This window comes from Balaenoptera ricei, chromosome 15 (assembly GCF_028023285.1).
Source record: "Balaenoptera ricei isolate mBalRic1 chromosome 15, mBalRic1.hap2, whole genome shotgun sequence".
NCBI classification, from domain to species: Eukaryota; Metazoa; Chordata; class Mammalia; order Artiodactyla; family Balaenopteridae; genus Balaenoptera; species Balaenoptera ricei.
Window position 1 is genome coordinate 1,646,637 of NC_082653.1, and position 18,096 is coordinate 1,664,732.

Here is an 18,096-nt window from a genome sequence, read left to right on the forward strand (position 1 = left end):
TTCATTTTCACCAAGAACTTTATAGAACAACGTATTCACCGTTTTGTTCCACTACCTTCTGCCATTTTCCAGGTAACTTCATAATTCCATCTTCCCAAAACTTTTTATCCTTTTGAGCAAAGAACTGTTCCAGTTGCCTTTTACAGTCTTCCAGGGAATTGAAATTTTTTCCATTAAGGGAATTCTGTAAAGACCGAAAAAAATGGAAATCCAAAGGTGCAATGTCTGGTGAATATGGCGGATGAATCAGAACTTCCTAGCCAAGCTGTAACAGTTTTTGCCTGGTCATCAAAGAAACATGGGGTCTTGCATTATCCTGATGGAAGATTATGCATTTTCTGCTGACTAATTCTGGATGCTTTTCGTCGAGTGCTGCTTCCAGTTGGTCTAATTGGGAGCAGTACTTGTTGGAATTAATCGTTTGGTTTTCTGGAAGGAGCTCATAATAGAGGACTCCCTTCCAGTCCCACCATATACACAACTTCACCTTCTTTGGATGAAGACCGTCCTTTGGTGTGGTTGTTGGTGGTTCATTTCGCTTGCCCCATTATCGTGTTCCGTTCCACATTACTGTACAGTATCCACTTTTCATCGCCTGTCACAATTTGTTTTAAAAACGGAACGTTTTGGTTACGTGTAAGTAGAGAATCACAAGAGGAAATACAGTCAAGAAGATTTTTTTCGCTTAACTCACGTGGAACCCAAACATCAAAGCGATTAACATAACCAAGCTGGTGCAAATGATTTTCAGAGCTTGATTTGGATATTTTGAGTATGTTGGCTATCTCCCGCGTGTTATAACGTTGATTGCTCTCAATTAATGTCTTGATTTGATCGCTATGAACTTCAACTGGTCTACCCGACCGTGGGGCATCGTCCAGCGAGAAATCTCCACATGAAACTTCGCAAAGCACTTTTGACACGTTCGATCAGTCACAGCACCTTCTCCATACACTGCACAAATCTTTTTTTGCATTCTGGTTGCGTTTTTACCTTTCTTGAAACAACAAAGCATAACAGGCCAAAAATGTTGCTTTTTTTCCCTCCATCTTCAATATTAAAATGGCTACACAAAAATTCACCAGTTTTGATTTTTTTTTTTTAAATGCACAGATATGACAGCTGTCACATACAATCTAACAAATTTGTTTCAAATGAAGTTAAAGACAGCTAAGCGCTACTAGAGTCATCTTACAGGGAAACCGAATGAACTTTTTGGCCAATACAGTACTTTCTCTTACTATCTTATAGAAATACAAATATATCGCCAAAGTGAAAAGGTTAATGCAATTAAGACAAAGACCAATACCAGTGTTGTGGGTAAACTGTGTCCCCCAAAAGAGCTGTTGAGGTCCTGACCCCAGGAACCTGTGACCTTATTTGGAAATAGGGTCTTCGCAAATGTAAAGGGAGGTCGTACAAGGTTAGGGTGGGCCCTAATCCAGTGACTGATGTCCTTATAAGAAGGAGATCTGGACACAGACACAGGGAAAGGCCGTATGATCCCCACAGTTCAAAGGGACCCCAGAAGTTTTGGGACACCCTCGTTTTATTGGCAAACGTGCAAGCCAGGGTTCCAGCTCAGACCTGTAATGTGTTTTCCAGTGACTTTATGAATGAAAAGAGGCAGACGTTTGCCCCTGTGCTCTGCATCTGTATGTGGGTACAGTCCCAGAGATGTTTTAGGTTCACTTACTTTTTCTTTTCCCAGAGAAAATGGCTTAATTCTCATTTTCAAAAATCTAACTAGCCAGCCAGCACCCGTGCTAAAAGCCTCATTTTGGAAGAAAGCTCATGGTAAGAAAATAATTTGGGAGAGCAGTAAACGTATTACCAAATAATTACCAACAGTTGAGGGAGTATTTACAACCATTTAAAAATCTTTCTACACGTGTAATGGAAAAGAACCTAAAAAAAGAATATATATATACGTGTGTGTGTGTGTGTGTGTGTGTGTGTGTGTATAACTGAATCACTTTGCTGTACAGCTGAAACACAACACTGTAAATCAACTATATTTAAATAAAACTTTAAAAATAAATAAATAAAAATCTTGTTATGAAGTCTTCCTAATGCAGGTCTTAAGAGTTTTAGATTGGTGTAGAGACTAAATTCCATTCCGTTTTCAAAACACCTTTATAAGAAGACGAATTTAAGTTTAGTTTCATCGTTTTCTTCAAAACCACAGTGCCTGGCCTTTAACCGCAGAGTGTGGGTCTTCCTCTGCGTGAGACCCCGTCCTCTAGCAGGAGCAGGCGGGGCGAGGGGACCCGGGGTGTTTACCCCCTGTGGCGCCAGACAGCCCGGAAAGGAGGGCTGCTTGTGGTTTTCTTGTTCTTGTCTTTGTTCTTAGTTAATTAAGTTTTTTATAGATTTTTTTCATTTAAAAAATTTTTATTTTATTGTTTATTTATTTATTTTTGGCTGTGTTGGGTCCTTGTTGCTGCGCACGGGCTTTCTCTAGTGGCGGCAAGCAGGGGCTACTCTTCATTGCGGTGCGCAGGCTTCTCACTGCGGTGGCTTCTCTTGTTGCAAAGCACGGGCTCTAGGCACACGGGCTTCAGTAGTTGTGGCTCACGGGCTCTAGAGCGCAGCCTCAGTAGTTGTGGCATGCGGGCTCAGTAGTTGCAGCACATGGGCTCAGTAGTTGCAGCACGTGGGCTCAGTAGTTGCGGCATGTGGGCTCTAGAGCGCAGGCTCAGTAGTTGTGGCGCACAGGCTTAGGTGCTCTGCAGAATGCGGGATCTTCCCAGACCAGGGCTCGAACCCATGTCCCCTGCATTGGCAGGCGGATTCTTAACCACTGCACCAACCAGGGAAGTCCAGTAAAATGTAAGTATTTTAAAACTGGGATCCTGATAATGTACATTTTAAAATAACAGCTTTATTGAGAGCGAATTCATGTAGAAAGGCTTAAAACCCTATAAGGAAGTGCAATTTCCAGCTGTGCAGAACAACGAAGGAACACACGCTCTACAGCGCAGGCGAGCTCTTCTCCAAGGTGGGCTCTGAGGAATCTGCTGGGTTTTCTGATTGGTCACCATCTAAGGAAACACCCTGACAGCTGCTCCCTCCTCACAACCATGCCTGGTCCCAGCAACAATGGCCGATGGGATGGCCAATGGGACGGCCGACGAGGCCGTCAGTGACCAGTGGAGACCCAGGTTCACTGTCTTTGTGAGAAACGCATCGGAGAAATTCATCAGAGACTTGGCAGGTTTTCTCCAGGGTTTCAGAGTTTTGGGGTCAGCCTGCATATTCTCATGTCTTACAGCCCCTTTTCTCTTTCTAGGATAACGGGTAAAGGAGCTAATTCACAGCAGCAGCCGCCGTGGCCTAGACACAGCAGGTGTGCAGGGGATGAGAAGCCGACACAACTCTCACGCACCCAGAAAAACCTTCTCTTGGCCCCGGGGCCAAATCCCAGCAGAAGACGGACCTGTATGGACAACTCTGAAAGGGGAGAGGCAGGACTTCTTTGAACAAGCCTGAGCGATTCTCAGGAGGGTTTCGTGGGAGCAGCAGAGCTGTGGAGCCCAGACTGCTCTTCCTAGAACAGCCTGGGACAGCGACGGCGGCTCCAGGGCCTTCCCTCCGCCACTGGCAGGTACAATGACGTCTCTTGTTTTTCCTCTCCTTTTCATTTGTTTCTATCTTTAAGAATCGTGCAACATTCTGTGACGTGGCCGTGAAAAAAGGAACCACTTATTTGTGAAAGAAGAGGCTGGTGTTGTCATTAAACGTGGCAGGAACGTGGCCGTAGAACAGCCAGAGGCGCTAATGCACAAGGGTGACCGACCCGTCTATACAACCTCGTCGGCAAGCAAGCATGAGCCTCAGGGACCCGCGTGGCAGCCGTTCAGGGCGGAGCCGTCCCCACCATCCAAACGCCCAATCACAGTCACCATCGCCATGGGGAGAAACGCCCCGAACAGCGGTGCTGCCACCCAAGGACTGGGGGCTGTGGGCGGGGCTGGGCGGCCACAGGGTTGGTGCTTTGATTTTCAGTAACTTTGACTTCTAAATGGGCGATTCAGAAATAAAAAAACAAACCAAGTCTGTCTTCAACAGGTCCGGGGAGGAAGGCCCCCTCCCCCGCCCGGCCTCATCATCTCCACCTCTGTCCCACGTATTTCTCCAGAGGCTGTTTACAGTGTGGGTGCTCTTAGCGCCCTTTGTTTTACGCAGCAGGCGGCACCCAGACACCCTGGTCCTGTACACCTGGCATGACCCGGGGGAGCGTGCCACAGAAGCGCCCTGGACGTGTCACAGCGGACCCGGCTCTGTCCAGCCTTTGCTCCTGCAAACCTCACGGACAGGAAATGCCGTCGGGACTTCCAGGTCTCCTCTGCAGTGGCCCCGACAGCAACAGTGTCCTGCTCGGCTGGGTCAGCCACGCCCTGGCCCCTTCCTGACACTGGTCCTCTCACTCCGGGGACACCACAGGGCTCCTGCCAGATACCACCTCCTGTGCACAGCCCCAGGACCAGGCCCCCGTGCCCCCTGGGGTTCCCCATCCCGCTGGGGGGCAAACCTAATTACTAGAAAGGTCTTTGTGTTGGCTTCAGGCTACTTCCTTACTGCTCCCACCCAACACCCTGCCCTTCTCAGGGCCGCAGGCCACTCATGTGCCCAGTTCTCCTCAAAGCAAACTCCCCCCCGCACCTCTCACCCTAAACAAGACCCGGCAGGCCACCCGCTGCGATGGCCGGTACCGTGTTAACACGTGCAGGGCTCATCAACAAGGTGGAACAAAATGCTTCCAGATCCAGGAGGGAACTGTGCCACGTGCCACACGTGCCTTAAAAGAAGTCAGTCACTGAATGTTTTAGCAAACTCCTCATCAATTATGAAAGACAAGTGTACGTAACCCAAAGCCAGGGTACAGAACTCTGCACTTCAGACTTCAACAAGCTTGTCCTGGGAAGCAGCACGCGAGGCAGGTGGGGGCCCCTCCTGTGGAGGAGGCTGAGCCCTGCTTTCCTGGAGGGGGAGGGGAGCAGGGGTGGAGGAGGGGAAGTGGGGAGTTAGTGTTTACTGGGGACAGAGTGTCAGTTTGGGAAGATGAGAAGGTTCTGGAGATGACGTGGTGATGGTGGTCGCACAACAATGTGAATGTGCTTAGTGCCGCAGAACTGTGCGCTTAAAAATGGTTAAAATGGTAAATTTTACGTTTTTTACAACTTAAAAAAAGTCACCCCAAAAGTCACATTTTCGAGTCACCTGTTCTGTACGTATCATCTGTCTTTTCCTCTCCGGGCCCCTGGCAGCCTTGCCATTGTCCCCAATTCTGACGTCCAGACCAAGGCCCAGGACCACGCCACACTGTGAGCTTAATGGCTCCTCTCCTCTCGGGGCCCCTGGGGCGGCGGGAAGTCCCCACACCCGAGAACCGTGTGAGAACCGACTATGCCTGCTTCTTCCCAAATCCGTGTTTGGTGACATCGCCTCGGCGGCTTTATTGGCGCCTGGCCCCCATCTCCATACGCCCCGCGCCCGTCGGGCCCGGAACCTGAGGCCTGGCCGCCTTACCGCCCTCGTAGTAGTGCTGCGTGGACTCCTCAAAGGACCGGTCGTAGCTCTGCTCCGTGTAGGACGCCGGCTGGTAGGCATAATCGCCATGTCCTGCAAGCAAACGGGGTGCCCTGCAGTCAGCGGAGGCCCCAGCTGCCCAGACCCAGGAGAGACCGCGTGAACTCAGCCGTCGGGTCAGGAGACCCCGGTGCTGGGCGTGGTCCGGTTTCCCTAGACGGAACCCCCGGGGGCACTTCCTGCCGTCTGGCAGCCGCGGTCCCCTTAAAGTGCAGACGGCCACCTGCTCCTCGGGGCAGCGTGAAGATCAACGAGCCACGGTTTACAGAGTGTACTCGGTGCCCGACGCGTGACACGCACGTGGACGTCAGCTCTTAATGTCGCTACACGGTCACCGTCCCCCCGCCGGCTCCGTTTGGAGTGCGTGACACCTCGTGAGGCCCGGCCACCATCACACAGAGGGGCCACGGCTGGCCCTGCCCCGGTCTTGGCCACCTCCCCGGCGCCAGACCTGCTCACGCACCCCTGCCTGGGGGGGGGTCCTCCCCAAATCCCACCCGTCCTCTGCGGCCATGTTAAATGCCACCTCCACAAATCCTGGGGCCATTTAAAGATGCCTGAAAGGTGACACGGAAAAGGAAAATAAGCTGCAGAAGTTGTAACGGAGCAGCTGGGAGGGGAGTGTTACGAGACAGTCAGCTCAGGTTTGTCACCTTCCTGAAAGCATCTCACAATGAGCTCGTGTCCATCCTCAGGACGCTTATGTCCATCCAGAGGACTGCGCACCCAGCCCCAGGGCGGCCAGTGCCGGAAGCTCCTCTCAGCAGAGACCAGCCACCCACCCCCAAAGGGGACTCCGGGTGCTTTGCTGGCGGATGTTGGGGGCTCTGGGGTCTGAATTGGGGACGAGCAGGGAGCAGTGGATGGAAGCCACTGCAGCCTCACCATCAGGGTAGTACTGCTGGCTCATGGGCTCCGAGGCGGCCTGGCCGTGGCCGTACTGCTCGCCGCCGTAGTACTCCTCCTGGCCCAGGTACTGCTGGGACGAGCCTAGGGGACAGCGCCGGACGTCACCTCCCCGAGCCCCAGAACCTCCCCACCGGGCCCCCAATCAGAGGACACTCCACCAGGCCCGCCCAGGGGACACGGGGAGGCCTGCCCCACGCACTGCACACACTGACCCTCCCCCACCGGTTCCCTGCACCGGGGGCGGGGCCTCACCTTGCTGGGAGGGCCGGTAGGGCGCCATGGGCCGCTGCCCCATCATGCTGCCCGCCTGCCCGCTCTGGCCCATCATGGCCATGGACTGGCCCTGGTAGTGCTGGCTCCCGCCCTGTGCCGCGCTGTAGTGGGATGAGGCTGCCTGCTGGTGCATCATGGACACTGGGGGACACGACAGACCCCGCGTAACCCACGAAGCTCCCGGGCGGCACCCCGCAGACCCGCCTGAGCCCTCCTCCCGGGCTGGGCCTGTGAAGCTCCGCCCCGCGAGGCCACGCCTCCCTTCCTGCCAACGCGCCTTTGGGCAACTCATAAAATGTGAAATGCCGGCCCCCACGCCCCTAACTCCCCAAGGCTGGTCCCAGAGGAGCCTATCGCCTCGCCCTCCCCCGAGACTCGGGCCTCGAAGGCTCCGGTGGGGACCCCGCCTGCCTGTCCTTTCCTGCCACCCCTGCTCGGGACCCTCCAGGGCAGCACCGTCCAGCACAGGGGACGTGAGCCACGTCAGAGAATGAAAAGAAACAGGGGAAATCTATTTCAGTGACATTTTATTTGACTCAATATATCCCAACTAGATTGTTTTCAATATGTAATTAACGTAGCGAGAGCTAAGGAGATACTTCACCTCCTCTTTTTCTGTTCTAAGCCTTTGAACCCCGGTGCGTCTGACTCTCGTGGGACACCCCAGTTGGGCCCTGACGCTTCCCAAGTGCTCAAGGCCCCGCAGCCCCACCTCCCCACAGCCTCCCACTCCTGTGTGATGGCGCCGCCCCTCCTCAGAGCCTCCCCCGAAGCCGCCCTGGGAGCAGCCGGAGGAGGGTGGCCCTGGGGACCACACTGGCCTGCGCTGGAGGGGGGCGGGGTCTCTGGGGTCGGTACCTGGGTTGGACTGCATGTTGATGTTGGCCCGGGACACGTAGCTGCTGAGGGCGCCCTGGCCCTGCAGGGGGATGCTCTGCGAGGCCGGTCCCGAGTGGCTGTAGCCGGGCCCCGAGCCGTGGCCGCTGCCGGACATGCTCATGGAGGTGGTGGGCAGCGTGCCCTGCGCCGTCTGCTGCAGGGTCACGTGGTTCGGACCTGCCAGGGCGGGGGGCGGGGCGGGGGGCTGAAACCCACCAAAGACCACCTCTGACGGCAGCCCTGGCCTCGCGCTAGGGCCCCCCCCCCGCCCCGCGGGCCAGCTTCCTTCACGTGGCTGTGGGGAGGGAGGCTGACCATGGTCAAGGGCGCAACAAGCGAGGGACACGGGCGCGTGACCAGGAAATGCACACACGTGCTGAGCGCGCAGAGGGGCCGCCTGTTCCCTGTTACCTTTATCAATGGTTCCCGACGGCTAGTGGCGGTTCTCAACCCAAGGACAGGAGCCCCACACGGAAGCCCGCGCTCTGAGGTGACGCAGCCCCAGTTCGCAGGGGACCTGGAATAAGGGCCTTATCCCTCCGCGTGTCACCCTGAGCACGTGCACCTGCAGCAGGGCCTCTGGTAGGAGAGGGTCCCCACCGCGGCGGCCGGCCACCCGGGAGCCCAGTTGGTGACCCCGTTGTTCCCCGGAACCAACCCAGAGCCCAGCGCGCCCAGGGCCGCTCACCGTTGCCGATCTGGGCCTGCATGAGGGAGGATGGTGGCAGGCCCGCGCCGATGGCGTCGCTGAGGCTGCCCTGCGAGTGCAGGCCCTGGCCCGAGCCGCTCTGGGACAGCCCTCCGGGGCCCAGCGCCAGGCTCTGGGTTGGCGGCTGTGGCAGCGGGAAGGGCACCGAGAGGGTTAGCATGGAGAAGGGCCACCAGGAGCCGCTCCGGGGGCTCAGCCGCCCTGAGACCCACAGCCATACTCCATGGCCGCCGGCCATCACCTCCAGGGTGGGACACCGTCCTCACGCAGCTGGACGCTGCTGACGGCCGGCCCGGACACCTCAGGCCAAGACGGAAATGCTATGCCAAGTGTTCCCCAGGCTATCAACACACACTTGGAGGTTCAAAGCCAGGCCCCCCTTTCCTGGGACTCAGGGAGCTGCGTCCACCTCACCTTGCCCACACCCCTCCCCACCCCTCTTGGTCTCAGCTGGCCAGCTGTCTCTGGCCCTCACAACCCCTGTGCCCCAGGGCCCTTGCACAGCCTGTCCTGTGCCTCAGCACCAGGTTCCCAGGGCGCTCTCCCCCCACCCCCAAGCCCACCTCTGATCACAGGAGACAGACGGGAGATGGAGCTTACCAGTGACCCCTGGCAACCTCACCTCCCAGATCTGGACCAGAGAGCAGCCCCGAAGGCTTGGACAACGCTGTCTACACCTGGGCCCCCCACCCCGCGGCAGGCACTCACGGCGGGCAGCAGGGACTGCATGTTCTGGTTAGAATCAGCGATCGTGGCCAGGTAGACCAGGTTCCGGTGCAGGATCTGCTGGTACCTGCAGGCGAGGGCGCGGCTGGGGGGAGGAGGCTGCCCTGTCCTGCAGCCCAGCCCCTCCCCGGGCAGGGGGGTGCGCGGGCAGGCGGCACAGTGCTCTGCCGTCCAGGACAGGGTAGGGGGAGAGACCCCCGACCTGGTGGCCAAGGGGGAGTGGCTACCGGGTCTGTTCAGAGAATGGAGGGGGGCGGATCAGGGGGAGGTGGGGCCCGGGGGACACAGGAGGGGCTGCCAGGGCACGAGCCTCCTCGGGCGGACCCGGCACTGAGCTAACTGGATACCCAGCCCCTGCAGAGGCACTCAGTGCCCGGCCCTGGGGTCACACGAGGTCCCACCTGGAGGAGCTTGCTGTCCCCTGGTGCGGCTGGCCTGGGCCCCCCAGTGGTCCCCTCTCCCCCACACTCCCACTTCCCTCCAAACCTGCCCACCTCTCCCCGGGGAGCCGCCCAGGGGAGCTGACCCAGCAGCTTAGCTGACCCCGAGGCCCCCCTCGCTCAGGCCCCCAAGGCCCAGAGGCGGCCGGGAGGGGCGCGGGCAGCCGCGGCCACTCACTGGGTGCACTCGGCCGTCTTGCCCTTGCTCTGGTAGTCCAGGATGCACTGGATCAGGTGGTGGTTCTCATCCAGCATCTGAAGGAGAAGCAGACGTGAGCGGGGGGACACGGTGCGTCCGCGGGCGGCCCGCTGCGGGGCTCGCGAGCCCCGGCTCACGGCTCACGAGGCCCAGCGGTGCCCGTCAGCAGAACTGCCCCCTCATGGCCCCAGCCAGCAGGGCCGAGCACTTTCCACGTCCCTGTGCCAAGCACGCAGCCCTGCAGGCGCCAGGGCCCATCCCTCCCCCCCGCACCGCCCCGCGCCCCCAGTCTAGGTTCTCACTCCGCACAGGAAACCCACAGCCTGCAGGACCCGTTTTCTAGGGCCCTTGGCCCCGGTGCTTCTGTCCAGCAAGGGTGGACCCGGAGTCTGGGGTGTGAGGCCCACAAATCACGGCCACACGGTGGGGACTGCGGGGGAGGCTACCTGCCCCCCTGCGAGCATCTCCTAGACCCACGAAGCTGCTGTTCCAGGACGGCCACTCGGCGACAGCACCTGGGCGGCCCGCGGAGACCAGGGGGGCACAGAGGCCGCAGAAGGGGGAGGAAGGTCACGTGGGAGCGTGGGAGGGGCCGCACATGGCCGGCCGGCCTGGAGGCCTGGCGTGGACACTGCCCACCGGGACGTGGGGCGGGGGGGCGGGGGGGACCCAAGCACCGAGGGCCTGCCCCGCCACTGCCTTGCTCGCCTCTCCCTCCCAGCTCAGCCCCTGAGCCTTCAGGGTTGATTTCCCTTGTTCGGGTTTTTTTAGTTATAACCTCCTCCTCTATGCTTGAGTGTTTTCTCCCCACTGCGGAGATGATGCCCAAGTTCAGCCATTCCCACCCTGGCCAAGGAGCCGGCCCGAGACAGGGAACCACCAGAGGGCGCTCTGGGCCGGGGCTGCCGGTGGAGCCCACCCACGGGCAGGCGATCAAACCCAGGGGGACTGGGCATGCCGGCCGCTTGCCCAGGAAGACTCCCCAGGTGAATTAAGAAAGGAAAACCACCACCAAAGGCCATGTCCTCTCCCTCTCAGAGCCACCCTTAAAAGGCTCCACGGGCTCTACCTCCCGGCCTCACGACGCCCGGCAGGAATCCTCTCCCAAGGCCACACCCTCCGCACGCACGGATGTCCATTGCAGCGTCACGCGTGTCAGCTCGGAAAAGGGGGGACGCCAAATGCTCAATGACAGGAAACCACAGGATGAGATGTTAACCAGACATTACGAACGTCTTCGTAGTTTTTACAAGCAGGAGAAAATGTTACACTGCTAGGATTTTTTTTTTAAGCAAGGTACTAACTTCACTGAGATGAAGTCTTCCATAACTTCACCTCAGCGAAGGTATGGAAAAAAGACCAGGACACGCTGGGGGTTGGATGGCGGGCTGGGTGTGCGCTGAGGTCCAAACCCTCCCAGACCTGGCTGGTGGGAAAGGGATGAAGACGGTAACCCTTCACCAGGACAAAGTGAACACAGCTGAGACAGCAGCGCAGGCAGCAGGATTCTAGAAGCGGAAGCAACTGGAGGAGCAAGAACTGAATTAGCAGAAGCCAGGGTGCCGGATGTGACACAGACCCACACTGGGGACCCACCAGGAGTGAGAGGGTTGAGACTCTGGGACCTTCCCCACAGCTACCTGGCAGCAGTCCCCAAGGGGGGATTCAGGGAAAATGACCAGCCCGGGAGGAAAGTGCCAGACATCGACAGCAGGGGGACACCTCTAGCCAAGACCTCAGATGGGTGACCCCCACCAACGTTCCCCGGAAGCCTGTAAATTAGATCCAACAAAACCAGCGACAGAGGCCAAAAGCTGGGGGAGACGAAGATTATGCAAGAAGGAAACTTAAAATACAAAAAGAAAGAAAATCCAACTATTATTAATATCCTCAAAGATAAAAGAAGTTATTGGATCTATTTTTGTTTAAAAGACGCTATTAAACAGAACAGAGAACAAAAACAGCTCTGGGGTATTTAAAATATATCGACCACAGCAGAAAAATCAACAGAAGAGTTGGAACATGAAGTAGTAGAAAACTCCTAGACAGTGGAGCAAAAGACCAATGTAGAAAACAGAAAGGGTAATGAAATTGAAGAACAATCCAAATGGCCAAAAACAATTCTTCTAGGACTTTCAGAAAGACAGGAAGGAAGAAAGTCATCTAAAAATAATTGTTCAAGGGACTTCCCTGGCGGTTCAGTGGTAAAGAATCCGTCTTCCAATGCAGGGGACGCGGGTTCGATCCCTGGTCTGGGAACTAAGATCCCACATGTCGTGGGGCAACTAAGCCCGCGTGCCTCAACTAGAGAGCCCGTGTGCCGCAAACTACGGAGTCCACGCCCTCTGGAGCCCGTGCACTGTAACCAGAGAAGAGAAAACCCGCATGCCACAACTAGAGAGAGGAAAAAATCTGCACACCACGAGAGAGCAGCCCGTGCACCACAACGAAGAATCTGTGCCACAATGAAAGATCCGGCATGCCGCAACTAAGACCCGACGCAGCCAAATAAATAAATAAATAAATAAATAAAAATAATTGTTCAAGACTTTTCCTCAGAACTTGAAGGATGTGAACGTCCAGATGGAAAGGTTCTCAAAGGGCCCAGCTTGACAAACACACTGGGGCACAGAAAGGCCCTAAAAACGAATGGAGTGAAAATCACAGTACTGAGCACCTCCACACAGGATAGAAGCTTCGGGCAGCAAAGGAGCAATGACCCAGTTCCGAGGGAGACTCTACAGGAGTGACGACAGGATCAAAAGCGGGAACCCCTGAGTGATGACCAAATCCTCGAGAGACTTCCAGAGGAGGGATGACAGGAGCCTAAGGGAGACACTGAGGAGGGATAACAGAACTTGAGAGAGACTTCCTGAGGGGAGACACCCCGATCCTGAGGGAGATTTCCTGAGGAAGGATTAGCCAATTCTGACGGGGACTTTCTGAAAAGAATAACCTGACTAAAGGTGTCTTTCAGAGGAGAAAGACTGACAGACTACCTGAGCTAAGGAGGCTTCCATGGCTGGAAGAAAGTCTGGGATAAACTAGTGAGAAGTGATTAAAAAGAAAGTGAGGGGGTCTTCCCTGGTGGCGCAGTGGTTAGGAATCTGCCTGCCAATGCAGGGGACACAGGTTCGAGCCCTGGTCCGGGGAGATCCCACATGCCGCGGAGCAACTAGGCCTGCGCGCCACAACTACTGAGCCTGCGCTCTAGAGCCCACGAGCCACAACTACTGAAGCCCGTGCGCCTAGAGCCCGTGCTCCACAACAAGAGAAGCCACCGCAATGAGAAGCCCGCACACCGCAACAAAGAGTAGCTCCCGCTCACCACAACTAGAGAAAGCCTGCGCGCAGCAACGAAGAAACAAAGCAGCCAAAGATAAATAAATAAAAATAAATAAATTTATTTTTTTTAAAAAAGTGAGATTGCCAACTCCAGGGAAAAGAAAAGACTGGGCAGGAAAAATCATCATGTGATCCTGCATGGAACAACAGTTATATCATCACAGCCAGAGGTGAATCTAATCCCAACCACCAGGAAGCCGTACTGGGGCAACGGGAGCACAGGTGTGTGGTGGGGGAGGGGCATGCAAATGCGCCAAGTCCCCCTTTTCCATCATCATCATGTGAGGCCAACAAATGTTATGGACTGAGTATTTGCTGTCCCACCAGAACTCCTATGTTGAAGCCCTAACTCCCGATGTGATGGCACCTGGACGTGGGGCCTTTGGGAGGTAATTAGGTTTAGATGAGGTCGTGGGGGTAGAGCCCCCATCAGGAGATGACTGTCCTTGTGACAAGGAGACAACACCAGAGCTTCCTCGGTCTGCTGTGTGAAGACAGCGAGAAGATGACGGTCTGCAAGCCAGGGAGCAGGTCCTCCCTGGGAACCAACTCTGCCACCACCTTGGTCTCGGACTTCCAGCCGCGTGGCTGTGACTAATGAATGTCCATGGTATTCTGTTATCACAGCCTGAGTGGATTAAGTCAACAGACAATGCTTAAAGCTAAAAGCATTCAAGAAGTAGCCACTTGGTTTAGCGATGATGGGAGCCAGAGTGTGCTGCTGGGAGGTGGGAAACAGCACAGGGGTGGAAGCATGACCCCTAATTTTTAATACAAGCTCCACAGCACTATTTGATTCTTTATGTGCAGGCATGGTTTTGATGAGTAACCTAATCTAAGCTAAAAACAAGAAATAAGTGACAGGAGGGAAACCCTGGCTCTCTCCAGATTGGAGATTACACATACAGACTTTCTTATATGCATTTGTGTTCACTGAAATTTCTAAGAGAGGCGTTTGTTACTGTTATCATTTAAAAGGTGATTTTATTTTTATTATTTTTTTAAAGTTTCTTTTTTTGATCTTCAAAATTTTTTTACTTAATTTTTTCCTTTTTTCTATTTCTTTAATATTGGAGTATAGTTGATTTACAACATCGCGTGAAAGGTGATTTTAAAGTGTCTGGGATTGCCAGGGCTGGGTGGGTCCAGGGGCTTACCTACTCTTCTCTACCTGGTGTGTGTCTAAAAATGTGTATCCGTAGTACATAGCTGAAAAATAAAGACACCACTTACACTGACAGGAGGATTAGCAATCTACTTCTTCATGTACTTATTGCTGTCTCCTGAGCTTTCTCACAGGTGATTCTGTGTATTCCTGCACCAGAAGGCACGTCCCTCACTCTCTGTCCTCTTGGGAAGCCTGATTTTCTATAGATTCAGGGCTGACGGGGCAGGTGCCGTCGCAGAGAAAGGCTCTGAAGCCTGAGGGCTGAAACCCAAGTGCCAGGCGTGGCCGAGGGCCTCCGGAGGTGAGGATGCTGGGGGCAGACAGCAGAGACGGTGGCCACACCATCTGGAGGAGCTGGAGCTCAGCATCGAGGGCCACAGCCGCCGAGTGGTGGTGAGATCCCCACCTCTGAAGGCCTGTCCTAGGCCCAGGCAAGCACGACGGAGAGGTGGCCAGACCCCACTCATGCTCACAGCAGAGCAGGCAGCAGGCGGCCAGAGTTGGGGAGAGATGGCCGTGGGCACACGTCTGCTTGGTGCCACAAGGCGGCAGCGTGTCGATCATGATTTTAGCAGCGGACATCCCGGGGGGCACCCAGGGATGGTGTCTGGGCCGTGGCTGGAAAGCTGACCGGGAACGTGCCGGCGGAGGCGAGAGGAAGGGCAGCCCAGGTGGAGGGGACAGCACAGGTAAAAGGCCTGGTGGAGCACGGCACGTCCAAAAATGGAGACAAAGTTCCAGGAACCTGGAGAAGAGGGTGTGGCACGTCGGAGACGGGAAACGGTGGGGCAGCTGAGGGACAGGGAGTCCTGTGCCCAGCAAAGAGGGTGACTTTCTGAACCTCAGCCGGGGCTGACTGCAGAGGCTGATGCGACCAAGGTCACAACACACATGGCGCATCCGTTACCCGCTGCTGCATCACAAACATCCCCACGTGCCACGGTGAAAGCACCAGTTCCTTAGCGCTCGTGATTCTGGGCTGTCGGGGCGGGTCTGCTGTGGGTCTCACGTGGGCTCTGCACTGGGGTCAGTTCGGGGCCTCCTTCTGCACGTGGTCATCTGGTGGCCTCAGGGCTCCGAGAGGGCGCCCGAGAGCACAGGCCTCACACCAAGCCTCCGTCGTGCTGGCTGGCGTCTCAGTGGTCAGGGCATCACGAAGCCAAGCCCAGGGTCCCCGTGGGGGCGGGAACACGGGCGCAGACCCGGGGGGGGGTCCTTCCTTGGCTGCTGTTTCTGTGACAATCGACCACAGGCTTTACAAGGGACTGGACTCGGCTGTGAGGGAACTGACAACCGACGTGGGAGCTCCGCTGCCCGTGGGCCTGCCTGGCCGTGAGGACACGCAGGCGAGGACACAGGGCCCGGCTCAGGGGACACGTCTGGGGCTGCGGGCACCACACGTGGGGTCCGGACTGGGTGGGTGAGGGAGTGAGGATGACAGGGAAGTGGGAGGGCGAGGGACTGGGGGCCCTAGAGACCACAAAGGGCTGGGCTGGGGTCACCGGGGGAACCTGGGTGAGGATCTCTGAAGGGGGAGCGGCCCCTCATGACAACCCTGGAATAGGGGCCACAGAGGGGCCTGGAAGCCCTGGGGCTTGCTGCTGAGGGGGGCTCAGGTCACCCCACAATGGGCAGAAAGACCCTTCACAACCTCCCTGTGGCTGTTTTTGTAATTAACAAAGGTTGCTGCCCTTTAAGTGGGACGGGCTGAAGTCCAGGTAGCCCCAAGGGAAGGGTGGGCCTTGCACCTCCCACCCTCGGCTGCCATTCCAGCCAACCTGAGAGCGTTCTGGAAGCATCCCCCGGGCCCCCCCCCTCCGCTGTGTGCACACAGGGAACATTCCCATCCCGCTGGTCTCCCATCCTCCCTGATATCTTGGAGACTGTCCCGTTTCAGCCACAAAGATGCCCCCCCTCATTGTTTCCTAGGCTCCAGAGAATTCCATGGAACAAACACGTGGTACTCAGTCAGTCTCTGGCTTCTGTAGCTACAGACAAGGCCACAGTGCATGCCCCCCACACATGGGGTGGACTCCACGTGAGAACCTGGGAACCACCCGAGGCACGAGAGGGACAAGCCCGGGGCCAGCTGGAGAGCTGGGTGAGCGTCACCATGCGGCTGAACCCTTCTCCCCACCGCAGCGCTCGGAGCGGGCGCCGCTAACTGATCAGGGCTTCTTCCCACCGCAGCGCTCGGAGCGGACGCCGCTAACTGATCAGGGCTTCTTCCCACCGCAGCGCTCGGAGCGGGCGCCGCTAACTGATCAGGGCTTCTTCCCACCGCAGCGCTCGGAGCGGACGCCGCTAACTGATCAGGGCTTCTTCCCACCGCAGCGCTCGGAGCGGGCGCCGCTAACTGATCAGGGCTTCTTCCCACCGCAGCGCTCGGAGCGGGCGCCGCTAACTGATCAGGGCTTCTTCCCACCGCAGCGCTCGGAGCGGACGCCGCTAACTGATCAGGGCTTCTTCCCGCCGCAGCGCTCGGAGCGGGCGCGGCTAACTGATCAGGGCTTCTTCCCACCGCAGCGCTCGGAGCGGGCGCCGCTAACTGATCAGGGCTTCTTCCCACCGCAGCGCTCGGAGCGGGCGCCGCTAACTGATCAGGGCTTCTCCTCCCCAGCGCACGGGCAGCCACCACCGCAGGGGACGCACGAGCGGCGCCGGCGCCGCAGACTCTGCTCAGGGACGCTGACGGGACCCCTTCGAACATTTACCTGACTGGAGAATCCGTGAATCAGGTGTGTGGGTTTCAAAAAACCCCAAACGTTACTCCCCCCCCCGCCACGAGGCCCCCGCCTCGTGGTCCTACCTGTGTGTGACACACGTGTTCAACTTCCAAAGACTCTAAGGACGCAATAAGACACGTTAACGTGGACACAACTGCAAACACACGTCCACCTTCCTCAAGCGACTCGGGGCCACCTCCTGTCTCAGTCACCACCGCTCCGCCCCCGTGAGCGCGGCTCCCTCCGCCTCGTCACACGACCCTGGACTCGAGGTGGTTTCCTGTGGTTCGGAATCTCCTCCCCTTCAGAATCCACTCATCGCTTCCAGTCAAGGCTCCGATCAAAAGGCTGAGACCGTCACTTGCAAGGTCACGTGCCTTCCTGTGCCAGGCGGCCACGTCTCACCACAAGCGCAACCGTGAGGACCCGACGACGATGTCATCCTCCTTTAAACAAGGAACCTGCGGCCCAGCAGGGGGCTGGGCTGTGCGCTGTTCACAGCCGAAGGAGAATCTGAGCCCAGGAAAACACGCCCCCCAGCTCCACAAGACTCCACCCTCACCCTTATCCCAGGGCCCACTGCCCACCCTCCACCGCTGCTACAAGAAGAACCCTGAGCGGCCCCGGTGCGGTCGCCCATCTGCTCAGGACCGGGACCACGTTTCCGGAGCCTTCGCGGCAAAAACATCTAGCACCTTCTCCCTGGAGCCTTTCGACTCCCGTCACGTTCACACGGCAGGGTGCGCGGTCGTGGTGCCCACCACAGCTCAGGAGGTCCAGGCTGGCCCGACTCTGCCCAGGTCCTGCGACCTGGGGACATCAGCACCAGGCCCCCCTCACTCGGGGGTGGGACGGCAGCTCCTACTCGCAGCCCGGGGATCGCAGGTGACTCCCAGCACAGAGGCCGGTGCCCAGGCCCTGACCACTGGCCCAGGGAACAGGCTAGGGGCAGAGGGCCGGGCAGTGGGGATACATCAAGTGAGTGTCACAGGGCCCCTGACTGCGGCCCCTCCCTCCGCCTCCAGACTCTGGAAGACAGACACAGCCCTGGAAGAGGCAGGCGACTGCTTTAGGAAGGGATGGGTGGACCTTACCCAGGTGCTTCCATCGTCCACCAGAGGGCACCCGGG

The 18,096-nt window shown here is 57.1% G+C and overlaps 1 protein-coding gene across 3 annotated transcripts in view; it reads right to left on the reverse strand.

Moving 5' to 3' along the window:
• SS18L1 (SS18L1 subunit of BAF chromatin remodeling complex) overlaps positions 1–18,096 on the reverse strand; it is a 28,831-nt gene that overhangs the window by 6,448 nt on the left and 4,287 nt on the right. For 2 of the 3 annotated variants that reach the window (XM_059898422.1, XM_059898421.1), the window contains exons 2-8: positions 9,707–9,783; positions 9,071–9,155; positions 8,342–8,486; positions 7,633–7,830; positions 6,754–6,915; positions 6,478–6,582; positions 5,533–5,625 (exon numbers count right to left, since the gene is read on the reverse strand). In XM_059898422.1, coding sequence (XP_059754405.1) covers positions 5,533–5,625; positions 6,478–6,582; positions 6,754–6,915; positions 7,633–7,830; positions 8,342–8,486; positions 9,071–9,155; positions 9,707–9,783 — 865 coding nt within the window. Of the gene's footprint in view, positions 1–5,532; positions 5,626–6,477; positions 6,583–6,753; positions 6,916–7,632; positions 7,831–8,341; positions 8,487–9,070; positions 9,321–9,706; positions 9,784–18,096 lie in introns of all 3 variants that reach the window. The other variant, XM_059898420.1, reaches the window with a different exon arrangement.